The 27,636-nt window shown below is 34.7% G+C and overlaps 1 protein-coding gene across 1 annotated transcript in view; it reads left to right on the forward strand.

Moving 5' to 3' along the window:
- Thsd7a (thrombospondin type 1 domain containing 7A) overlaps nt 1–27,636 on the forward strand; it is a 398,347-nt gene that overhangs the window by 146,449 nt on the left and 224,262 nt on the right. The window contains exon 2 of the mRNA XM_074064652.1: nt 19,893–20,724. Coding sequence (XP_073920753.1) covers nt 19,893–20,724 — 832 coding nt within the window. The remainder of the gene's footprint in view (nt 1–19,892; nt 20,725–27,636) is intronic.

Genomic DNA, 27,636 nt, shown 5'->3' on the forward strand with positions numbered 1-27,636 from the left:
CAGTACTGAATGCCCACAACATTTTTAGCATTGGAATTCATTCCTGTAAAGAGAATTTAATTTGTTACAAGTGTAATTTTGATTTAAATAATTCTCATGTCTTTCTTTCCACCGAAAGAATACTTACTGGATGCAGAGTTACATGTGAAGTGTTCTCTATGTATTCACTCTTGTTCCTTGATTGCATTCTGTACACATTGTACCAAGCCATAAAGACATCTGTTGTGTGGATTTATCTTCAAAAGCAATGTAAATGCTACCTACTTTGGTCTATGCAATAGAATATATAAGCCCACTGAGATGTCATGACTATTATGTGTGACTCTGAAAACCTACAGCAATTGCTGATCAAGAATTGTGGAAGAGCTCCGAGGTGAAACTAAGATCTGGTTTCTCAGGACACCATCAGGATAGGATTCCTTGAAAGACTAGGGATTTTCAATATGTGCCTTTGTTCTTATGAGGTTGAGTTGCATAACATAAGTCAAGACATGCTACATTTCAGTAGAATGTGTATGAGATGTGTTAACAGAATACAGAGTTTTTCAGTACAATGGATATGAGCTTTTTGCCTTTTTATAGCTATAAAAATAAAAGGTATATAGAAGTAGTCAAATATTTTACACATTATTTTCTTCTCCATTTGGTTTTGTTTTCTAGTTCCAGATTGTTCTGTGATACTACTATCGTGCAATATAGACAGTGCCCAGAAAAGCAACACATCTAATGGTCAGGGTAGAGATAGAAAGAGGGGAGAATGTTTAGCTTAGAGATGTTTAAATGTTTAAATATTTATGCAGCTGTCAGGAAGGGATTAAATTAGAATTCTTGGAGAGGAAGACTGTGCAGACAAAGATGACACTGGAGTGAGTTGTTCAACACCTGCTGAACAGTGAGCTCCAGTATAAGACATGTTCTAACCCGGCCTGTAAGAAAGTTTTTCAATATTAAAAGAAAGATTATATTGCAGAATCTCTGGGACTCCTTAAAAATCACAGATTCTAAGACAATATTTTTTTTTAAAAATGGTAATATTGGAGTTTTAACTTAGGTCTTCTACCACTTGAGTCATGTCCCCAACCCTTTTGGCTCTAGTTAATTTTTAAATATGGTCTCACGCTTTTGGCCTCTGACTAGCCCTCTAACTGTGATCCTCTTATGTATGCCTCCCACATAGCTGGGATTATAGGCACAAGCCACCATGCATAGCTTATTAGATAGGATGGGATCTTGCAAACTTTTTACCTGTTCTGGGTTCAAACTATGATCCTCCCTATCTCTGCCTTTTGAGTTTCAAGGATTACAGATATACACTATGACCCCCAGCCCTCAAGTGATAATTTAGTGAATCATTTATGGAATTTAGGAACCCTTTGCAATTTCCTAACTAAGTTCCACTGTGAAATAGTCATCTGAATGAAAGACTCCTAATGTACAGCTCAGAAGTCAGGGTACTGGGGTTCTGACCCTGGCCTGGATAATGACTGTATGACCTGCATTTTGCTTCTCATGGTCTTCAGATCTTGAATAGAAAATGCTGCATTATTCATCCCTGAATTGTCCTTCAGCTTTGAACTTTATAGTCTCCCTGAACTCCCTGTCCTATTCCTCTTCTAGCCATCTGCCCTAGCTAAAGTTCTATCATTGTGGAGTCACTGCATGAATAAGTCCTACGTTAATTTAGATTAATGTAGTACGCCTTCAAGACATACCCTTACTGTAACTTTGAGTCAAGCAAAAGAAATGGTTACTACGTTCACATGTGTCTTCAGAAGGATTGTCTTGATGTACAGGGTGGCCTCATAATCTGCTGTTGATGTAATATGACTTTTCTATTATGGCTATTTAATTCTTACAGAATTTTATAGTCATAGAGATTTACTATTTGAGGAAAAATTTATTCCAAATGCAGAACAAGTATGCATCAAAACAAAAATCAGAAAATGGATACTCATTGCTGACTTCCTAATTTTGAATGAGATCTTATTACTTCAGGCTAAAAGGAATTTTTTCCAGTTAAAGATGAAACAAGCAGTGATTAACAGAATTATATGCATCTTTAACATTGCTTTTTTGGAGTGACATTTCTTAAAAGTAAAACTGACTATCTGACTTTAAAAGGATACATATCTGACTTTTAAAGGATATATATTTCATCAGAGTTAGAAATAATCAAGATTCATCAAATCTAGTTATGGTCTTGCATCGTATAATTTAATTTGGGAATTTCTTACATATGCCATATTTCCAACTAAAATTATTGTGTGAAAAATACTGAATGAAGAATCTAACTCTTGAGAAATTTGCATATTTATATGATACATTTTATTATCAAACTCTCAGAAATTCTTTACACAGTTTTAGACCCTAGAATTCAGGTTACTTATTTTCACAGACTGCTTTTAGCAGGCGATACTGTTAACATTGAATTCTTACCCAGAACACCTTGGACAGTGCCTTGTCAGTGTTATTGTCAGTGATTGAGAGCAAGTACACAGAAGTCATCCTAGCTATAATATTACGTGGCAGTGGGTACTTTGGCATAATAACAATTGATAGACTATTCATTCAAGTGAACAGAGTAAAGGAATTCAATTTCATTGCATTTTTATATTAATTTATTCTGAGAAGCAAACAGAAAGATAAATGCATTCAGAATTTTTTGTCTTAGTTTACAGTACCTGACTGTGATGGAGGTTTTTTTTTTTTTTTTGATCAAATATTAGTATGAAATGGGCTTCAGCCACTCCTTCCCTTAGAGGGTACTCTTCCCACTCTGTGTACAAAAGGATCACAGGCTGACCTACTCAACACACAAACTGAAACACTTGAAGTGGGTCTCAATGTCCCTTGCTGGGCTTAGAATGTTTAGAATGTTTCTCAGAAGAAATGGTTGCAAACAAATTACCTGGGAGCAGAACCCTGAGGTCAAACAATTTGGGCTAAAAACTATCCTTCTGCTACTATGTAATTGTGTACTATGGGGACTATCTTTGTTCAAAGTTAGCAATGCCTCTTAAAATTTCAGATTTGGAATCAAGTAAAATATTGAAAAATAAAATAATTGAAAAATAAAAGTAAAATAACTATAAAATAAACCAGTAAAATAATTATTAAATTAAAGATAGTTAAAACTTAACTGGTAGGGTTGTTGTGGATTCAAATATAAAATTAGGTAAAATACATAGTACAGCATCTTTCACAGAATAAATACAAGAAATAACATGTAAATCTACTACTAATAAAATAAGTTAGGAATAGTATTCACATTCATGTCTTTAACTGATCATCTACTGATTATTTTCCTATAGTCTTATAATTTTGAGCTAATGCTTAATTTTATAAAATTCACTTGACATTTACTCACCATAGAAATATCTATCTAAGATCTAGTATATATTTCCAAGTCACTAATTATAAAAACTACTATTCCAAATAATACATTCATTTTCCTTGGATATGTGGAGTTTGGAAGGATTAATTTGGCTCTTGTGAGTTAATTTCATCTTCAGAAGAAGTATTTTGGAAAAAAAAATTTTTAAAGTGTACTTACAATCTCTCATATATGTATATATTAGTGCACATGTTATATTTAATGTTTCAGGGACTTGAATTAGTTACTTTTCTAATCCTTGATAATTATAGCATTTTGGGGACTGAAATTATATGGCGGTTATAAAAATACATAGTAGTACATAAGATAACCATTCATTAAGATAAGCATGAAAGAAGGATTTACTATCTCTTCTAAAGAAGTTGTACTTCTCAGTTTTCTAAGTGTAAAACAGTAGCTTTTAAAGAAGCTATTGAAATTATTCTCATCCTTAATAATTGCCTACGATGAAGTCAGGTCCTATCTCAGTGCCAGAAAGGAAGCAATTGACATTTTTCATTTACTTTTTTATTTCCTTAGCCTCATTACTTGTTATATAACTTTAGGAGTTTTTTTAACTTTGGTCCTGGGAGTGGTTTATTATATGCAAGGGGGTACTAAAATTTAATATATGCTGTAAATGAATTTGATAAAATATAAAAGGTAACATCTAGGCAGACATTTGTTAACTCAAGTATAGAGAAAATGTCCTAAAGAATCAGGAACGAAATGTGTTTCTGGATACATAATGAAAATATCATAAAAGTCAAAAGGTTGTTATCTCCACTTCATTTGTGTATTCTTACAGAGACTTACATATTTTCAGAGAAGTGAAAATCATATCTACAATTTAAAGTTATTAGCTAAAACCACATTACAATCCTTTAGCTATACAATCCACAGCATAACACCATCAGAAGATGAACTTAGAACACATTATTTCTAATAACTACCTACTTCATATACCAGGCACTAGAAGTAAGATGATAATGCTGACATCTCTGAACTGCTCTTTCCTTTCGTCAGTATTTAAGAAGATAAGAAAAAGTCTATTAAATCTATAATTAGCCCACCTTTATGCTTGAAGGCCTCAAATAAACTGTCTTTATGTTTAAAGAATTTAAGAGTTCTCTAAGGCTTTGAACTTGGTAGTAACTCCCTAGAACCTTGAAAGTATGTTGCTATGTCCAGAAAGTTTCTCCAAATTTCAGAGGATTACAGATATGAATATAAAGCATTGGCTAATGCTTGTTATAATTACATAACATATAGTTTATGTGGTGGTACTGCGATTTGAATTCAGGGTCCACAGTCCTTTGTGCTTTTCCAATTTATTTTTCAAGTAGAGTCTCGCTTTTGCCCAGTCTGGCCTTAGATCCCAATCATCCTATTGCCACCTCCTACATAGCTGAGATTACAGCCATGTTCCACCATGCCAGTCCCCATATACATGTAGTTTAATCATATATAACATTAAATTTACCACTTTAACCGTGTTTAAGTGAACAGTTCAGAGATACTGACTATATTCACATCATTGAGTAACCATTACTGGTATCCATCTCCAGAATATGTTTATCATCCCCAGCTGAAAGTGTGTGCCCATCAGCCAGTAATTCCCCATACTCTCGTCTCCTCACCACCAAGCCAGCTCCACTTTATCTTCTGTCTCCATGAATTCTAACAGTGCACATAAGTGGGATCATACTAAATCTCTCTTGTGTCCATGCTATGTGATCAGCATAATGTTTCAATACTCATTCATATTATATCACCAGAACTTTATTATTTTTAAGGTTAAATAATACTCCACTGTAGGCTTATCACATTTTATTTCTCCAATCATCCATTGTCAGAGATTTTGAATTTTTACCTTTTGTAGTGACTTCTTATTGTAATATATACTTTGCTTACTTATCCCAGTCCCTAGCACATTGTAGGCCCTTACTAAATACATGTTGAATCAGCAAGACATGTGTTAAAAAAACAGACATTTTCAGCCTTTAGAATTTAATACTAAGATTTATTAGTTCATAGTAACATAGATGCCTTTGACTTGGCATTTTTAAAACAATCAAAATAAACATTTTGATTTCCATCATTAATTAGGCATACAACATCACTTATGTGCCATTTCAAATCTTTTTTTGGTTCCACTTCCAACTGAAGTCACTCCCATGGCTTCCAGTTTTGCACAGGTTTAACCAGATCCACACAGATGTAAGCTGACTACACTCACTACAGACCTCTCTGCATTGTAGTGAAGGCGCCTACAGAAAGCTGCTCAGTGTTCATTCATTCACAGCTTGAAATTGTGAAGGAGTTAGTATTTTGAGTAGCTAATATTTTTGGTCATAGGCTCGTTCTTGACCAATGGTCAATAAGGTGAAGTAAGTAAAGATTTCACTGGCTCATCCCCTCAGGTAAAATACAGGAGGTTCCAACTAAGAATTACTATCTCTTCACATAATAACTTTGTGGAGAAGTGAAAGATGCAATACATCCTTAGAAGAATTCCAGAAATTAGTGCTGTATCAATGACTCGAAGATGCAGGTGAGGTGATCCACCTCATATTCCTGCTCAACTGATTTATGTTGTTCCTGAAAAAAGTAGAGCACAGCTGGTTAACTCATGGAAGACTATGTCAAGCTACTGCAAACTTACCCCAATTACAACTGTTATGAAAGGGGTGCAATCTAAACAGGAGCAAATAAAAATTGCCTTTAGAACTTGGCATGCAGATACTAATCTAGAAGATGTGTTTTTTCTCAATTTCTATTAATAAGAAGGATCAAAAATGGTTTGCTTTTATAACAATACATATTCACTTTCTCATTTCAGGGCCATCTGTCAAGACATAGTTGGCTTGACATTCCTCAGGACATCCAACTGGTCAGCTATATTCATGACATAATTACCATTTGCATTTGGTGAAAAGAAAGTGGCATTAGAGATGCTCTGATAAGAGAGCAGAAGTAAATGAACCAAGCCTTGTATGCACATATGAATAATAAAAGAAAAATGAAAAAAAAAAAGAGAGCAGAAGTCACCCTCAACATTCTGGGGAAATATTAACTAGACAACCCAGTTAATTATGCATAATTTCTACTTTCCACATTACTGTCAGTAACAGTATGGCTGAATGTTCTCTCATGTTATAAAAAGAACCCCTCTTTCCCAAGGTTCTAATAACATTCTCCTCACTTCCTCCACATCCTTAATGAAAGCCATCTTTAGGGCCATCATTCTGCTTCTAACAGTCTTTTCAAAGTGCCATCCCCATTGTCCTTCCCAGCTTCTGCCCACTACCCAGTTCTAATAAGCCACCACCATATTTTAGATTTTTTGTTTTTGGCAGCATAGCTCCCTGGGCATTATCATGTGTATTAAAATTATCTATTGCTATATATCAAATTACCTAAAAACCTTAGCAGTGCATAACCAATAAGTATTGATTATATTACAGTTGCTTTGTGTCAGAAGTTTAGCTGGATGTTTGTCTATCATGCGGTTATGGTCAAGACATTGGCCAATAATGCTGTCATCTGAAAGTTTAATTGCTTCTGAGGAGATCATGGGTCTCTCACATGGTTGTTAGCAGAAGGTCCCAGTTGCTCTACAAAATGCTACCTGAGTATTCTCTGCTGGCTTCCCACAGAGTCAATGAACCAAGACAGGGCAAATGAAAAGACCTTTATCATTCATGACTTAAACTTGTAAGTTACATGCCAATTTTCCTGCTGTGGTTACACAAGTCATCTTTATTCCTTATCAGAGGGGTGCATAGGAAAGCATGATTATCAGGAAGAAGGAAGGACCCATTGTGACCATTATGGAGGTCAGATACCTACCACAGCCTCTTTGCATTCTGAAAACAATCATATAGTACACTTAGGAATATTGAGAGTCTTGGGATGTTGATTGACTTGGAAGAATGCCAGTTCTGAATGGATCCCACAGTAGGGATATCTCTAGCATGACCAAGCTGTAGCAAGCTGCTGTCACTTAGGACATAGTGGCTCAGAAGATTGGTGTTAGGTGTTAGAGGTATATTTCTGACAGACAAATGGCCATATGTAATCTTTACCTATCTCTAGTAAGAGCATTACAGCATAGAAAACTTGGATTTGGGAGAAAGGACATGTTTTCTGCAACAAAAAATTACTCCCTTCAGAGAGTAGTACATCATTGTAGAGAGAAAGTAGTACCTCAAGGTGGCTAGAAAGGAGAGGGAGGGAGAAAGGCAGGCAGGAAGGAAGGAAGGAAGGAAGGGAGGGAGGAATGAAGGAACAGGAAGGGAAGGAGTGAGGAAGGGAGGGAGGAAGGAAAGGAGGAAGGAACACACACATTTGTTATTGGGTCTTAGTAGATGAGATGTGTTGGACACCAACTGAATCTTTGCCTGGATCTCTATATCCTGAGTTGGCAATTATGAAACCCAACAAATAAAATGATGAGGCAGTTGCAGCTAAAATACAACATACAATTAAATGAAGCATTTGAGATCAGGCACAAAAAGATTCAGAAGGTCAATTAAATTGTATAAACATATTACACAAATTCCCATGGCACTATCTCTTTTACATGGAGATCTCTCCCTCAACTCATGGCTCATAAGAGGTACCTTAAGACCAACTGAAAAACAAAGGCTGAGGCTTGGCAAGCTCAGGATAATATACTGATGCTACCTATAAATGAACTGCTGCAGCATAACAGCCCTATTTATTATGGCCTTGAAGAATAAGGGCAAAGGGTAGTCCTCACAAGGGATTGTGTTTGAGCTTACATTAGGTTTCTCACCTAGCATCAAGGTATAAGTAGCCCAAGACACAGACATTCATGGACTTCTGAGCAATGGCAAATAACTTAGCTGGCTAATAAGAGATAACGAAGTCTAGAGAACGTGCATGTAGATGTCCAATGATAGTGAACTCAAAGATGGATCTTTATGCACTGTGTTAGTACTCACCAGAAAATGTCCACATCAGAGGCACAATTAGTATTTAAACAGACAGGAAAATTTGACCTGTGGATGTCAGCCAACCTCTAGCTTCAGAATGGCCAGGGTATCGTGAATGGTTGCAATGTATGAACCCAATATTAGTTTTCCTCTAGCTAAGGTTGATCTAGCTACTGCCACTGTTAACAACTTACAATCAGCAGTCAGTCAACTGATCATACCACATGCTTTCTACCATGAATCGGACAATGATGCATTGTTATCAGCATTGACACCTACTCTGGTTATAGGTTTTTCTCCTAAGACTACAGTGCCTCTACCAGCACTGTGATCAGAGAACTTGGAGAATACCTGATCTTTTGGACTTGTACCCCTTTTTGTACCATATTGCTTCATTCAAAAGGATGAGGATGTATTTTATCACAAAGAGATGGAACTCAGTGGTCTTTCTACAAATCTAGTTACCTAAAAGCAGCTGTCTTCATTAGAATAATAGCATGGCCTATTAAAGTCTTAAATTCAGAAATAGCAAGTTACATGATTGGAGAACTGTTTTCCAGGATGTATTCAACCAATAAATAAAAGATGCTCCATAAAAGTTTAAATATGTGAGTTAAAAACCATGGATGAAGCAGAACTGACCCTCTCACCATCAGTCTCCATGAACCACGTTAGGAATTTGTGTTGTCCATACCCACAACCTTAAACTCTGATGAATTGGAGGATCTGGCTCCAAAAGGAAAACCTGTACCTAAAAATACTGAGCTGGTCATCATTTTTAAAGTGGGTCTGTAATTCACTAATTCACTGGACTTAATAGCAAAATGAGGACATCTGAGTGGTAGAAGGGGTGACTGTATCAGGAATCTCCTCTGTGCTACTTCAAGCAAATTTGAACAGTGAGAAACGAGTCAAAGAAGAAATACTCAATCCTGTTCTGTAGACTGACAATTCCAAAATGGATTTCGTGCCGCAGAGTCAAAACCAGCTATCTATCACAGTGGACAAATTGAATACATGTGCTTGTATTGGTTTTCCCTTAATTCTCCCTCCATGATTCATTCCCTTTGTGCCTTTACTTCTAAAATAAGCTACATGCATACAGGCCTTTGTCTCAAGTTCTACTTTGTAGAGTAATCCATGCAAAGAAAGTATGCTTTTAACTTTGATATGAAGATTTCACTTACTATTTTTATCAGGGTTTCTTGGGATGAAGTGAAGATTAAAACATGACTCCTTGATATCTATAGACTCCCCATTGACTGGACACCCTTAGCATCATATCAGACTGATAAATATATAAATTGGTCATTTCAAGACAATTGTAACTGGAACTCTCTAGTTTTGATATAGTTAGAAATTTTTGTGTATTCCACAATACCGAGGGAATCATAACCTTTTTCAAACAATGGAAAGCATTGCATTTACTAGACTTGATGTTGCTATCATAAATCCATTCTCTAAAGGAGTGTATTTTAATGATTTTGGCATATCTTCAAATCTTTTGAGCTTACTTTTGGCATAACCAACAATTTAGGTCCTTATGTCGTAAATATTATGTTGCCAGGCACATGTAACTCTAAATTTTTCTTTTTATTGTATTGGTTATGATTCTTTGGGGGTTGGGGGAAGAGTGTTATTATTTTGTAGAATGGCATTGAACCATTCAAATAGAGCTTCATAAATTAAACATTTACTAAGTATTTTAGAATCATATTTTGTTTTTTTAATAGTCAAAGCTATAACAATCTCCAGTTTTTCTGGATAAGTTTATGAGTTTGGAATAAAGACACAGATTTAGTAATCCGTTATAATGAATAATTTTTCAGAAATTGGTTTTGGCATTCCCTTATTTGAAAGAGATCTTATTCAATAGTTGAGGGCTCTTCATTATGATACTATGACTTTTGTATTTGGTTGCTCAAATACTGAAAATATAACCTTTCTATTTTTAATGTTTACTGAATCCGATGAAACAACAGAAATATTTTTGAGGGGTTGATGGCTTTCTACGGTTCTCAGATCAAACAATGTTAAACCTATTTGACAGAATGAGATAATCTTTGTTCTTCACTTTATGGAAGTTCAAATGAGATCATGTATATGAAAACACATGGTACACTACACAAATACTGAGTAAAATGCTGCAATAAATTATAGCAATGTAATCCAGCAATGCAATATTTAAGGTACCTGTTTGCCATATTTAAAGTCTGAGAGTTACTTTTAATCATTCTTAGTAAAATATGAGTAAATAGAAAATCAAATTTTCAGAACTTTGCCTTTTAACATACTTAAAATAATTCCTGATTAAGCTTATACATATTTGTTCAAATGGATCTATAAAGATGAGAATTGTACTGTAAATATGAATTTCCATATTTGAAAATACATTTTCCACCTAAAAACAATGGAAGAAATATAAGATGGTGACAGAGAAAAGTCTATATATCAAAAATATAGAAAATATCATAAACAAAATTAATTCAAAACTCCAAGGAGAAAATACATTTTCATGATCATAGAAAATGTTAGTATTCTCAAATAAAATTAAAATACAGTCTCAAGAACTGTTGAAAAATATAGAATTGAACTAATTGTACAAATAAGTTACAGAAAATATCTTCAAAAACATGCAATAAATATTCAATTAAAATGAGAATGGGGGTTGTGGCTTTAATGATAGAGTGTCTGACTAACAAGGACAAGGCCCTGAGTTCAAACCCAAGTACTGCCACACAAAACTAGAATAACTAAATAACAACTGTAAGTTTGTATATATGTATCATTCAATGCAAAAGATATTTTAATAACCAATGCTAATAAGGGTATCATGATGGGATATACATTTCCACAAGTTTTTCTGAAAAATCAGTTGGAAAACATGAATCATAAAATTTCAAAATTGTCAAACCCTTTGACACAGTTATTCACTTCAATGGCATGGTTCATTATTATATTATGTTGTACAAATGTGGACACCAGGGCCCCAAGAGACAAAGTGATTTTCTTAAGAATGGTCAAACATGGTGGGTCCTAAGAACATATCATTGTATTCAGCAATTGCAAAATCAGCTATCTTAATGATTGATTTCTTACTCATTTTTTCATGAGATTTAAAGAGCTTGTTCTAATTTTAAACATTTAATGTGATACTCATATATTTCCTACTAAAGTTTAATTACTTATGAAAGATGAAAGCTTAGCTTGACTTCCACTGTGATCTCTCCTTAAGCACCAAACTAATTTGTCATTTGAGAGTTGTATTTTAAATTAAATTAAAACCCAAGTCAGAAAACATCTGAGCACTTCTTTTGTTTTTCTTTAAAAGAAATTTTATCCTAATTTAGGTCAGTAAATATTCAAAATTTATTTTCCATTTGTGTGTTCACAAATGTTTACAAAGGACTTTACTAGACAGAGCACATATTCATATTTAAGTCAACTAGTATAATTTGGAGTGGCATAGTACACCAGGAATTTGGATTACCAATCTATGGGACTATTTCAAGATAGACAATTCAAGTCTGAATATTTGTTTTTTCCCCACAGTTAAAATCTTTTAACATGGTCAATAAGACAGAACAAACAAAATTATGTTTCAGTATTGAAAAAAAGAAAAGAATACTGTTAGTTCTACAGAGCTTTGAGGTCTTTCTGGAGACCACAGTACACAAAAATTTGGAGTTGAAGAACAAAGACCATCTTTTGAGTTGAAATAGTCAATGGTGAACTATGAAAACATAAACACATCAGATTCCCCAGTAGGACCCTAGATTTGGAGAACTAGTAGTTTGCAGATATCAAGAGTTGGAAGAGAGGAAATTGGTTATGAATTGCTGGTAGAATGGCAGACTGGTACATTTTGGTGGGCACTTTTACAGTATTGAAACTTAAAAATTAGTGAGGACTTTGGCAAAGTTATCTGACCAATGTAAAGCAACAGATGTTATTGTACCATAGACTACATTGAGAGGCAATATAAGAAAGCAATTCCATTTATAATAGCTTCCAAAAAAATCAAATACCTAAAAATAATCTTAACAAAGGATGTAAATGACCTATACAAGGACAGCTACAAACCACTGAAGAAAGAGATCGAAGAAGACTACAGAAGATGGAAAGATCTCCCATGCTTATGGATTGGCAGAATTAACACAGTGAAAATGGATATACTACCAAAAGCAATCTACATGTTTAACACAATTCCCATCAAAATCCCAATGACATTCATCACAGAGATTGGAAAATCTACCCTAAAGTAAATTTTTTGTGTTTTCATTTGGAAACACAAAAGACCTCAAATAGCCAAGGCAATTCTGAGCAAAAAGAGCAATGCTGGAGGTATCACAATACCCAATTTCAAACTACACTACAGAGCCACAGCAATAAAAACAGTATGGTACTGGCACAAAAACAGACATGAAGACCAGTGGAACAGAACAGAGGACCCAGATATGAATCCATGCAGCTACGTCCACTTATTTTGACAAAGGCACAAAAAGCATATGATGGAGAAAAGACAGCCTCTTCAACAAATGTTGCTGAGAAAAGTGGTTATCTGCCTGCAGAAAACTGAAACTAGATCCATGTCTGTCACCCTGTACTAGTATCAACTCAAAGTAGATTAAGGACTTTAATATGAGACCTGAAACCTTGAAGTTAGTACAGGAAAGAGCAGAGAATACTTTGGAAGCAACAGGTACAGGCAAGGACTTCCTCAGTAGAACTCCATCAGTCCAGCAACTAAAAGAAAGGATGGACAAATGAGTCTACATGAAATTAAAAGCTTCTGCATAACAAAATAAATGGTCTTTCAATTGAAGAGACCACCCACAGACTGGGAGAAAATCTTTGCTAGCTATGCATCAGAAAGGTTCTGATAATCAGAATATATAATGAGCTCAAAAAACTAAACTCCCCCAAAATCAATGAACTAATAAAGAAGTGGGCAGCTGACCTAAACAGAACTTTTTCAAAGGAAGAAGTTCAAATGGCCAAAAAACACATGAAAAAATGCTCACAATCGCAAACACAATAAGATTCCTCCTCACACCTGTTAGAATTGCTACCATCAAGAACACCAATGACAACAAATTTTGGGGATGGTGAGGAGAAAATGGAATCCTCATACACGGAGTGTAAGCTAGTACAGCCACTTTAGAAAACAATATGGAGGCTTCTTAAAAACCAAAACATAGATCTGCCACATGATCCAGCAATACAACTCCTAGGGATATACCCAAAGGAATACAACTCAGGTTATTACAAAGATATCTGCATATCCATGTTTATTGCAGCACTATTCACAATAGCCAAGCTATGCAAACAGAGAAGATGCCCCACTACTGATGAATGGGTTAAGAAAATGTGGTATGTATACACAATGGAATTTTTATTCAGCCACAAAGAAGAATGAAATTTTGTCATTTGCAGGAAATGGATGGAACTGGAGAGCATCATCTTAAGTGAAATTAGTCAGGCTCAAAAGGCCAAAACTCATACATTCTCCCTCATATATGGATTATAGACCTGAAACAAATGTGGTAATATTATTGGATTTGGGTCACACATTAAGGGGAGAATGTGCATGGGAAGAATAGGGAAAGAGAAGGAAGCCTAAAACTTTTTTTTTAAATCAGTTTTTCCATTTATTACAGAATAATCAGATGTACATAAAAATCTTAAATAATAGTACAGTAAATACCTAAAACCCACCACTTAATTTATAAATTCTTCATAATCTAAGGATTGGAGATATTTTAAATAGAAGAAGCCTAGTTAGGGGGGAGAAATGCCCCAAACAAGGTATGCACATATGAATAAATGAATAAAGAAAAAAAAAAGAAGCCTAGTTAATGATCTTACTCAATCTTGAAAAACCTAAAACTTGAATGTGGTTGATGTGCTCATTGTAGAGGAGCGAATATAGTAATCTTAAAACTGGCAGAGACCACTATGGGAAGAGGACTAGGAAGTACTCTGAAGAAGTTTAGTAGAGGTGAACCAATGTGGGTTGCAATACACATGTGCATGGAAGCAATGCTAGGAATCTGTCTGTATAGCTATCTTTATCTCAAACTAGCAAACATGCTATGTTTTTCTTATTATCTCTAATGTTTTCTCTTCAACAAAATCAGAGGACAAAAGGGTGGAACAGGTCCTGCCCAGAAGCGGGGGTTGGGGGAGGTGTGTGTGGGGAGTTGGTCCAACTAATGTATACACATGTAAGTAAATGTAAAAACTATAAAAGAAAAGAAAAGAAAAATTGGAAACCATTAGAAAAAATTAAATGTCCACAAATAGGATATCAATTAAGTAAAATATGATAAGTTGATAGAACAGAGTACTATGTAACCATAATATAGATAAATAAATGAAAATATGAAGACTATTGGAAATAAGTAACTAAAAAATTTTTAGCTCAAGTCCAAATAAATTTAGATATACATTTAGTTGCCTAATACAATGACAGAAAAATATGGAGGATTCATGAAGATATTTTCCCTATTATTTAGCACTACTTTCTAATTTTTTACATAGATTTATTAGAGTAAAAACAAATAATTTTTTAGTTACCTGTGAGTTTTTAAACATATTGGTCATTGTATTGCATTGTACAAGAGAAAGAATTCACTATATTGCTAACCTGCTCATGTATTTCTTGGTCTCTGTTGTAAAGTAGGACATGCTGTTTCATAACCAAATCCGGGGGGGAAACACATTATCTCATTTGGAGGATGCAAACATATTTAGTCAAACAAGAAACTGACTCATTTGAGAGTTTTATAGCAAATAAGGATAGAAAGTAGTTTGCATAATTTTCTCATGCTCCTTTTATAGTGTTTATCTTTCATAAGGCTCACTGGAACAGTTGCTGGCCACCTGTCAATATTGTGGCCTTTTTATTATAGACTTGACCTTTTATTGTTCTTATGCCCTTGACAAATAAAAAACAGTCCTAAGAAGTCCTCAGTGTTGAGCATGGTGGAAAAAATACTAATTTTAAATTTAAAAGGCCATCTTTTGTAGCCTGAAATAAAGATAGAGTTTTGAATGACACAAAAAAGAATAGGCACATAATAAAACTCTCTTTGGTAGGAATAAAAATAAATTCATTATTTTATCATCATTTTTGAAAGTTAATGGATGTTTATATTTAAAGTACTAGTCCATGAAAATGAAGGCAAATAGCATTCATGTAAAGTTTTTGACACAATTTTGCATTCATTCCATGTGAAAATATTTGTATTTGAATCTATCTATTACATAAATATTTTGAGTGTACAAACAGTTGCTTTAGCTTCTTTTTAGTGGAATATGACATCCAATGTTTCCTTCTACATTTACATAAAATCTGTCAAGCTGAGTGTTCTACATATATTTACTGACCCACATCCCAGAAATATTTTGCATAATAGTGAATAAACACAGTCCTACAAATCTGTACACAGGAATACATTTCCATTCATAAGGGGATATTATTCAAGCCCTTAAGGAGAAAGCTAGACGTCTATCCTTTGTTTTGCTCAATTAGATTCTAAGTTCCGTCGAAATAATCCTGAGCACAAACAGTAAATGAAGCAAGTTTCAAATGAGTGCAAATTCTTACTGTTTTTGTTAAAAAGCAACACCCTTACCAAACACTACCACCTTTCTACTCTCAACTCTTCTCATTCTTAGTAATGTAAGATGTGGGGCTGAATTTTAACACTTAGTCAGACATTGATGTTAACCCCTTCTAGTATTATACACAGCCATAGACTTCATAATTTTCGTAACAGAGTTTGCAAATTGAGTTTTCAAACTGTATTTTAAAGCATTTGCTATCCTCCAAACAGGGTAGTGGGTTAACAATTCTTAGTTGTCAAGAACAATTTTAAATGTGGTCCCTTTTCTAGTCAATGTGTGATTATTTCAAGACTGCTTGGAGGGCAGAAATAGACAGCCCTTCATCAGGTATACTGTGCTGAAGATCTGATCCTTCCAGAGATTGCTTAATAGGACACACATGCAATACCCAAGGTGCAATGAAAAGATAAGACAGCAGTTAGAGCCCCCAAGGTGGATGCATTCTTTTTAGGTACAATCACAATTATATTGCTACTTCTGCTTTCACTGGTAGCTTTATACATTTTATTCTTTTTCTTTATCACCAATAGGAATTTTTATAGATCTCCATGGCATTTTCTTAGGATATGCTATCTTCTGATTTGCAATGTAAATATGTTGAAATAAAGTAAACCCAGAAGTGTTATCTGTGTGTAGCCTGTTAATAAGAATCTGTAATAATATCTTTGGAAAAGAGACTGAAATGTGTTTGTATTTATGATAAATGTTCTTCCTAGTTATCTAAATTCTTATTCATTATCAGTGTGTATAAAATAGTGTAGAAATTTTTTTAACTCAGTGCCTTTCTTCTTGCTGGTAATGACATCAACCGTATAATCCCTTGAATATTAAGATCTGCAGACTAACTTCTCTCCTTTCTGAGCAAACTAATTGAGAAAATTCAACCCAAAGTAAGCCAGGACAATTAAAAGACATAATCCATCCATGGGATATAAAATAATTGTTCAATTAAATTTGTGGTAGTAAAAGCTTTTAGAAATATAAATACAAACAAATATATATATAATAATGTATCTACATGTGATATTACTTGCATTCAGTGAAGAACATCAAAGTAAGAATTATCTTATTTGCCTATGAATTCTAGATTTGAAGTAACTCCTGTCATTATATTTATTATGTCAAACAGGAATTTTAAATCAATTTCTAGAAAACTGTTATTACTAACTAGTCTTTGAATTAGGGTCAACATTCTGAAAACTCCGCAGAAAAGCAGATGTTGAAAGAAATATCCACTATTGGGAAAACTTAGTTTTCCAAACTAAAGAATAAAAACATATTACCTGCACTCTTTAGGAAACAAAGTAATTAATACACAAACATCAAATCACTTCATGTTTGTATGCTCACATCTCTATAATAAAATTAATTTTCATTAATCAGTTAGAGATTAATAATAACCCTTAATAATAGTGTAAGCTATTATAAACATGTACAATTAAGTATCTTTAAGTGCCAACTTAACAAGTTTGCTGCAAAAAACCCCACTTTTTCCTTATTTTGAGGATAGAAGTCTAATTTCTTGAAGCCCTGATCTGATTAATCAGTTTAATCACATAATTGATGTCAAGGACGAAAAACAACAATATATGAGAAAATTCTGAATTGCATTGGGATTTAGACTCTGAGTTAGTTATGAGATGCTTACATTCTGAAATTCATACTTAATAGCACATAGTTTACTCCTAACCTGACAGTCTAGCATAAACATATCTTTAGAGGCTGTGTTCAGGGTGAGAAATAAAGATCACTATTTTGCTCAAGCACAGTAAAAGAAAAGAAATAAATATCAAAGGTATGTAGAATTAATTCTAAAATTTTAGATATATTACTAGGTTTCCTTATTGAGAAGCACCATAACTTTCATATTTCCAAAAAGCATCGTGAGTTTCATGGATATATATTTCCTTTTGAAAAAGTAAAACTGAAATTAAAATATCATCGGATATTACATGTTGACAGTTACAACGAATCTTTAAGTTCATAAAGTTTTGACACTAAGCCTCCAGGAATTTTCCTAAATGTGGTGTAAGTCCTTTATAACTTTTTACTTATAAACTTTGTAATTTGGTTAGGCCAAATATCCAATTCTCATTTTAAATGCAAAAATGATTAGCTAGTATAGTATTTACAGTAAGTCTTTTCTAAGTTGATTATGCAATTTGTAAGGAAGATAACATCATCAAATTTTAAACACCTTTCTTGTTAAGCAAAACCAAATGTTTAAATTAAATGTAAGCACATTCTCCATATTTTCATCTGTAGAGAAGAATGACAGTTTTGTTCAAAAGTATCAACAGCTCAGATTTTAAAATCTAGGATAACTCATAGGACTAAAAGAAGAACTAAATCTAAAATCTAGAGTGGTTTTATTATTCTTTCAAGATGTGATCTTGGGGACTGGACATGGTGATGCATGCCTGTGATTCCATCTGCATGGGAGAGGGAGCTAGGAGGAACACTGTCCAGGGCCAGCCCAGGCAAAAACAAGAGACTGTCAAAACCAAACTAAAGCAAAAAGGACTAGGGATGTAGCTCAAGTGGTATAGCACTTGCCTAGTAAGCATGAGGCCCTGAGTTTAATCCCCAATACTGCCAATAAATAAATAAAAAAGTAATAAAATTCAAAAATGTGAACTTGGCAAATCCCTTCCTCTCCTGCCTCCTGCTTTTTTTTTTTTCCATCCAGAATGAATCCTTTGGTCTAGTTTAATTTTTTTAACTTTTTTATCAGCAGAAGCATCTTGCAGACCAAATTTTATGTATAAGCTCCACGTGATTTCAATTAAATAACAAAAACAGAAGCAGTAATAAGAAAGGAAGGCAGCAGTATATGTGTGTCTGTGTATTTGTGTGTGGGTATGTGTATCAGAGCAAACTCTGGTGCCCACTGCCTTTGGAAAATCATTTAATTATATGCTCTTTAAGTTTCTCCACAATTCTAAAATGTAATTCTTAATTTCATAAATTGGAGTTTGTCCCCAAAGCTTTGAAATCATATCATCTGCCTCCAAAAAAGAAATAATTTATGAAATGTAAGATTACTGTCTCTTTAAGGAGGATTCTAAGGTAAAAAGCCTCCCTTTCATTCTAAAATCAATTATACTTAAGTATAAGACAGCTTTACGATCACAAATAGTTCAAATTTAGGAAATGAATAAAGTGATAAAACTCCAAATTATCCCTCAACAAAACGTTCAGAAAATTTAAAACACTTTTTAGGGAATTCAAATTCCCTTACTCATCTCTATATTTCACTAGGGAAAGGAGATTTATTTATTTATTTACTTACTTGCTTTTGGTAAATGTAAAACTAGACTGTGTTTAAGTGTCTTAAATGATGGTAAATAATGTGGGGTTTTGTTGTTGCTATTTTTTTACTCCTCAGCTTTGGGTAGGGGAAAGTGAACACTCATGGTAACAACTGTTAGAGTTTGCAATCTTAGCCTATGACAATTAAAAAAGAGAAGAGACATGTTCTACAAAATAGTTAATTGCCCAGGAAGAAAAGCCTGCAGGACTAGTCGTCTTTCAGGAAGGGGGGATTTTCTTTACCAGTTACTAAAATGGATTTGATGGTTGTGAGACAGGACTGATGGGTTTTCACTGTGACTAATTTCTGATGTCCTTTATGAGCAAGGATTTCTAAGTACCTAAAATTAAGAAAGTGAACAAAAGCAAACTCTTAGTAATCCCAAAAGGGCCTAAAGTGAAATTGCCCCAGAAATTACCTTATATAGACACTGTGACACAGTTCCCCTTTTGCAAAAGTGCTTAATGAAGATCATTACTTTCCACCTGTCTCGCACAGAGACCTACTTTGTAAGACTTAAGGGAAGCTAATGTACTAGGTCTTGAGACGTCTCTCTGGAACATGAAGTAACTTGTTTTCTAGTAGCTCTGTTAACTCTTGCATTGTTTTGCAGGTCCGTGGGGCCGATGCATGGGGGATGAATGTGGCCCAGGAGGCATCCAAACCAGGGCTGTGTGGTGTGCGCACGTGGAAGGCTGGACAACTTTGCCTACAAACTGTAAGCAGGCGGGGAGACCTAACAATCAGCAGAACTGTTTCAAAGTATGTGACTGGCACAAAGAGTTGTATGACTGGAAGCTGGGACCCTGGAATCAGTGCCAGCCTGTGATTTCAAAAAGCCTGGAGAAACCGCAAGAGTGTATCAAGGGTGAAGAAGGCATCCAGGTGCGGGAGATCACGTGCATCCAGAAAGACAAAGACGTTCCTGCGGAGGACATCATCTGTGAGTACTTCGAGCCCAAGCCCCTCCTGGAGCAGGCGTGCCTCATCCCTTGCCAGCAGGACTGCATTGTGTCTGAGTTCTCCGCCTGGTCCGAATGCTCCAAGACCTGCGGCAGCGGGCTCCAGCACCGGACTCGGCACGTCGTGGCGCCGCCACAGTTCGGGGGCTCTGGCTGTCCGAACCTAACCGAGTTCCAGGTGTGCCAGTCGGGTCCGTGCGAGGCGGAGGAGAGCTGGTACAGCCTGCAGGTGGGGCCCTGGAGCACGTGCTCAGTGCCACATGTGCGACAGGCCCGGCAAGCCAGGAGGCGCGGGAAGAACAAAGAGCGGGAAAAGGACCGAGGCAAAGGGGTGAAGGACCCCGAGGCCCGGGAACTTATCAAGAAAAAGAGAAATAGAAACAGACAGAACAGACAGGAGAACAAATACTGGGACATCCAGATTGGATATCAGACCAGGGAGGTTATGTGCACCAACAAGACCGGGAAAGCTGTTGATTTGAGGTAACTTTTTATTACCATTAACTAACAAGCCTGTCAAGATTGGGGGTTCTTACAGCATATGATACTAACTCCTGGGATACACACGTGCACAACCGAGTGAGAGTCACCCCCAACTTTTAGGACTTTTGAGCTTTTGTGGATTTCTTGGTCGTGTTTCTATTTTCCCCAAGTGTAGGCCCTATGCTACTTGAGTTAATTTAAAATTTCCTTTCAAAGTATAGCAAATGAACAACTCTCCATGAGAAGATACTACCTCTTTAGGTCAACAGTGTTGCTTATCTCTGTAATGCAAGAAAAGAAAAAAATTATTTGAAATTTGGAGTGGGGGGGGTGAATTTAGATACCTATTTTAGTGAGTTAATAGAATAAGGCACACGTTTAATCTTTCCAAGTTTATAGTATTTTCAGAATTACCCTATAAACAAAATCTGCTCTTCACGACCACCTAGGGAGCTATACCTAAGAAAAATTTTCTTGCACATTTTGTAAAATGGAATAACTCTCTCCAGAGAAGAAAACAGGAACCAGCAGAAAATAAGGTAAGTAGAAGGTACTGAATCACCACCAGCCTTGCTTTGAAAACATAATCTGCTGTATTTCCTAGATGGAAATTATTTGGCAAATTAACTGTGGATACATAATGAGTGTATCATGAAAGGCTATCTCATGTATGATTCATGTGTTATGAAAATAACATTCATGCAGATTATGGAAAGGATATGATGTTCTCTGGACATTCTAAATTTTGCTCTTGGATAAATACCAGACCATCTGGGAGTGGCTTTTCTGGATCACTTGCATAATTGCCTTTTCTGAAATATTTATGAAGTTACGATTTGGACTGAACTAAAGAAATTATAGTGTCATTACTGAGAATTTTATATCATATTTATTGTTGAAATGACATTGAGAGTGCCGTATACTTATAATGCAGCCTGTTCTCTTGAATAAAAACACAAGGTAAATTTCACTGAAGTCTCAACCAATATGCTTCTGGTGAGCAACTGAACTGTATTTCTTATGGACCCTGGAAATCCTGTAACAGAGCACATTTTCCGGTTTACTTTGGCAGTTGGGGACCTAAATAAGATTATGTCGCATGCATGCTGCTTGCTAACATCTCTTGCTAGCCTTAGCTTTTTTCTCCCACACTACCATTATCTTGTCTAGTGATTTTTGCTATGCATGAATTTTGAAATATGGTTGAAGACCTTTTTGAAATGATATGGTTTAAATAAATGAGTAAATAATAACAAATAATTCATCTAAGACAACTCCTTTCTCATAATAGCATTGTTGTGAGGGCAATTTTTGGTTATTTTCTACTCCTTCCTTTCTTTGTACTCATATGATTGTATTTTATTTCAGTTGCACAGTAATTTCCTCTTTATCCATTCTGGTGTCATTATCCCAACTCTCCTGGCCTTGCTAAGCATGTGTTTGCTTTGCCTTCACCCTTTAGGTTCCTTACATCTCCTTAAATGTATGTGTATTTGTATCTCTGATTCTGTATCATGTGCATTTTCAGTTCAATCCCTGTTTTATTCTTTTCTGCCTATCCTTACTCTGGTGATTTCCTGATTTTTTTTCTCTTGTTACGTAAGTGTCTTGGCTCACACCAAGTAATTTAGTGAATCTCCAAGGTACTTGAGTTGTCTCCTGCTGTCACTGGGTTACCATGCTGTAGACATCTAATTTAATGTTGTCTACTCAATTAAAAGTGTAATTAGAGTTGGGCGCCTGTTGCTCACATCTGCAATCTAGTTACTTGGGAGACAAGGATCATGGTTCAAGTATAGCCAAGGCAAATAGTTCTCAAGATTCCATCTCCAAAATAACCAGAACAAAATGGGTCTGAGGCATGAGTCAAGCAGTAGAGCTTCTACTTTGCAGGCATAAAATCCTGAATTCAAATGCAGTCCCACCAAAAAAAACTGTAATTAGGATGTTAGCTATCATTGCATAGAGATAGGATTTCCATTTAGTTGTTTGAATTAAGCAAATATACTTAAAATGTGCAGATAATGCAGCAGTTGCATACATTTTATTAGAAATTCCATATGTAACTATTCCAGTAAAATGAGAGTTGCATATGTGTTCTGACTTATTAAGGTATTGTTTACATTTGTTAAATAAATAAATTGATTATTAATATTTCACTTTAATGTGAATTATCATCTATGATTAAGAAAATTGTAGTCTTAATGAAGAAGTGACAAAAATCAGGTACTTTTGCCTATATTTTGCTCAAACATAGCACTATAATAAAAGTGAAGAATGAATCAACCCCATCATTAAAGTGTAGGGCCACAAATTAAGGACAGAGTGATTGAATTTAAAGTGTCTCATCTTCCATCACATCCAGGAACACCTTTACGATGTAAGAGGATAAATAATCATTTATGAGGCTAAAAATATCATATTACAGTAACTACATGAGTTTATCTAGATAAATTTAAGAATCTTAGGGGATTGTTCATAGACAAATAAAGAATTTAGCACAACTGCTGCTGAAATGTGCTAGTTAAACATGACAGATACGATCTGCTTTCTAACAGACTGAAATAAAAAAGAATGGCAAACACAAATGGAATTTTATTCCTTTTTGACAGTAGGAAACAGTCACAGTCCCAAACCATAATTGATACAGATTTGTCCAATATGCTAAAATTAGACCTAACAGATAGAGAAAACTTGGAGGAATGTTATGACTCGCCAGCTTTTGTTAATACTCCGAATCTCCCAAGAGTAGCCTGATGTCTCTGAGAGGCCAAAGCAAGGACACTTCCTTACTGTGGCAGGGCTGGGGAGAAGGGTTGCTGAAATGTCCTTATGTCCTGTTTAAAAACAGAGTGATGTACAAAGTCAGACTGAGCAATGAAACCCACCACAATGTTATTGCCAACTGAAGACTGTCAGCTTATCAGAATGAGGGATTAAAGTTTTGAAAATCAATGGAAGATAATTCTAAATACACATACGCGGGACACAAGAGGCTTCCCGTGAACCACTGACTTCTACCCAGGCCTGAATAGGGTCTTACCCAGCCCAAGAATTGATATGAAAGTATATCAAGCATTTCTCAGGAGGCCAAAAATATTAAAGAAAATATGGTATTCTGAGCCCTAAAGAGAAAAAAAGTCAGTATTCAAGCAGAATGAGTTTAAAGTGATATAACAGAGTTCAGAAAAGCAATACAGAAGAATTTACAGAGCAAGAACAGAAACTGAAAGTCACACTAGAAGCAAAAAATAAAATATTCAGTGGAAAAAGAATCAGTGATATCCAAAGCAGTTTAAGAACACCAAGTAAACTAATTTTTTGAAGAGATAATATATATGGAAACAATAAAGATTACTTTATTGTTAGGATGTTTCTGAAAATAGGACCAGAAAAATTAAAACAAGAAAAAACACAAAGAAAAAGCTTTCTTGAAATTAAGACTTTTACCCATGTATTAACTTTGCACAGGGCCAAAAGTCTGCTAGAAGAAGTTGAAAAAAATGACCTGATGGAAAAACTGACATAGATCAATTTTTCTTACTTATTTAAATAGACTGAGACTTCAAACTGAAAGTCAGCACAATGCTCAGTTATGAAATATAGAAGCGGTCCCTTTAAAATAAAAAAATAAGATAGGACAGGTTTAACTCCACTGTTAGTTAACATTAATCTGTAAGTACTGTTCAATGCAGTTGTAAAGAAAAGGAAATAAAAATTTGCAAGCAAGTGACAAAATTAATTTTTTTACCGGTGTTACAATTATATACTGGTAAACTCAAGAAAAATCAATTGAAAATATAAATAATAAAAAAAGTTCAGTGAGGTAAATGGACACAAAGATGACATCAAAAATTCAATATACTCCATTAGACACAAATAACAATTAAATATGATGAAAACAAAAGAAAAAGACAAAAAAATCTAATTTGTAATAGTGCAAAGCAAAACATAACAAAATTATGTAAATAAACCTAATAATAAAAGTTCAGTACTTAACATCAGACTTGAAAAAGTAGAATGTAGATGTGTGTTTGTCTAGAATATTTAATGAATAAACCTATTTTTTCTACATTGTGAGTATAAAGTTTACAAGGAAAAAAAACATGTAAGACAGGACAAGAAAACACTGAAAAATAAAAAAGAGGCAAGATTAACATGGTAATGACATACATTATATTCTATGGTAATAGCAATGATAATAATGAAAATTTTATGTCAGTAAATGAATAGCTCAAACAGAACAGGATCAAGCAAAAAGATCACCCAAATCATAAAATATGTTGTTCCTGGTAAAATAGTTTTTCCAGTTTGGGGAAAAGATAAAATTTAATTAACCTGGTATGGCTCAATTAGTTTGTCATGCAAAAGAAGGAGGAGATGGCTTGAATCCCTTTGCCAAGTGAATAACAAAATTCAGGTTACTTCAAGACTTAAAAATGCATTTTTTAAAAATGCATTTTTTAAAAATGCATTCAAAAATCACTACAAGGTAATAGATTTTTTTTAAAGTCCTAAAGTTAGGAAGGTTATTCTAAACTAGGCCACTGAGTGCAAAGATCATACAGGAAAATGTTAATATATTTGATTGCATTTTTTTAAAGAAAATTTTGTTTAGGAAAAAAATGTAAATATTAACAAAATTAAAACCCAAGTAGCAAATTGGAAAAAAAAATTACAAATGCATGCAGTCATCAAAGAGCAAATTTTCTTGATGCATAAAGAGATCCTACAAGTCATTAAGAAAAAAAGGTAAAACACCTAATATAAAAGTCAGCAAAGGTTAAGAATTAAAACAAAAGATAATCTTGAGTCATAAGGAATACAAAATTTTAATGCCATTTTTACTTGTCAAATTAGCATATAAATTTTGAAAGCTGTCTCAGGAATCACCAAGACCATCCACAATTTCACTGACTCACAGAAAGACCCTTCAGACTGAGCATTTATTAAAGTGAAAGGATGCAAGGCAAATCAGCAAAGGAAAAGGGAGCATGGGTCCATCCAGAGGAAACCAGGGATAAGGCTCCTGAGTGCCCTACTGTGGAGTCACACAAGGTGCACTTAATTCATCCAACAGAGTTGCAACCACACACAGAAAGCTATCAGGCAAGCTACTTAAAAGTTCAGTGTGCCAAGATTTTATTGGAGATTAATCACATAGACACCCTCTACTTAGCATGCACAAAATTCTAAACCACAAAATTCTAAGTCACATTGTTTATACAATAATTAAGCATTGTGTGCCATTCTTATTATATAGCAAAAACTTCCTATCAGTGTAGAGAGGTGTTTAACATTAAATCCCAGACACCAGCCAAACTCCAGCCCTTTAAGCAAGCTTTGTAAGGATAAAAGTCTCAATCTGTTGTATTAATTCTTTTGTGAACAACAGTATTTAATATTAAAGAAATTGAGGAAAGCATTCTCATACGTTATTGGTGGGGTCAAAAATTTAAAACAATTTGCTTGAAATATAATTTTACAATGTATCAACAGTAAAAATGCACATTCCATGTGGCAGTGACTTCATTCTAGAAATTCCTTGTAAAACACATCTAAATACACAAATACATGAACAACTTTTATCATAGCATGATTTGTTGTAGAAAAACATTCTAAATTCTTCCAACAAAGGCCTGGAAAATCATGTTGCTTTCAGGTGTGGAACTTCATGCACTTATTACCAAATGAAGAATTAAGTTCTGATTCCACGCAAGGGCAGAAATTGTTTTTTTTTTCCACTCTCTTATCTCAAAACACCAATAACAGTGTTAAAGACTTCTATGTACTATATAAAAAAGGAAAATGAAAAAAAGGAAGTATCCACGTGATAAATCTGGATCTCCCAGATGGAGAAAGCAGGACCTGGAGCCTGAAAGAAACTCCCAGTAAGCAACCAATCCACAATCCTGGAGGGTCAATCTAAAGATCCTTCTATTGGATCATTTCAATCCGGGAAACATGGGCAAACCACAGACGGGGGTGTGTGAGGAAGGTCCTTTAAAAGCCAGTGTCCCACTCCAGAAATACTGAGAATAAGTAAATACAGGAGTATAAGTGGTAGAGGAATTAAGGAGAAATATTCTTTTCTTGGTCTCCTGGCTGAGTGAAGATGCGGGAGGAGATGGGAAGGGAAGGATGGCAGCCATCTCCTGATTGCAACTGCATAACCCCGATTTAAGGCTTGTTGTGAGCAATCCACCTCCAGAATGCTTTAGCTCTCTTGCCTCACCTTCTTCCGAAATAAAGACCCCAATCTGCACATCAAAAGTACAAAAAAGTTTTAGGAAAGTGCATGAAATGTGCTATAAGTAACACAAGAAACATTTAGTAGAAGTAGTGTTGACATTTGAAAATATCTTCCATTTAGTGAAATTTGTTTTGTCACATTGTCTGACAAAGGCAATTAATTATAATTACAATTCCAGTGGAAACATTGCCAAGAAATGTGGGAAATGCACCCCAGTAAATTCCTGAGGGAATAAGGATTTTAAAAAGATTTTTGTTGGCTAAGCCAAAATAAGTAAATCTATCCAGCTTTTAGATAACTACATAAAGCAAATATTGCAGATGAAAATACATAAGAGTGGAAAATGAAGATGAAAATAATCTCATAACCCCTACAATACTGACACATTGGTCTATTTGTCCCTTGTTTCTCTTATCAATTTCATTTTTTCTTTTAAGTCTATATAAATTCAGTCACAACATTTCAGATAGTGTTGAATAATGCTTTTCAAGTCACTTTCTGATTATTTTTTTCTCAGACTTTTCTGACACATCCTCTTTCACCTTTAAAATTAAAATTATTGACCAGGAAAGTGTATTTCTTCTCAACACAATCTCTCTATATCTGTTTCTTATTTTACCTTAGAATGCTAGTGACTAACTGTACCAACCTTCTGTTTT

Source organism: Castor canadensis, chromosome 2 (assembly GCF_047511655.1).
Source record: "Castor canadensis chromosome 2, mCasCan1.hap1v2, whole genome shotgun sequence".
NCBI lineage: Eukaryota > Metazoa > Chordata > Mammalia > Rodentia > Castoridae > Castor > Castor canadensis.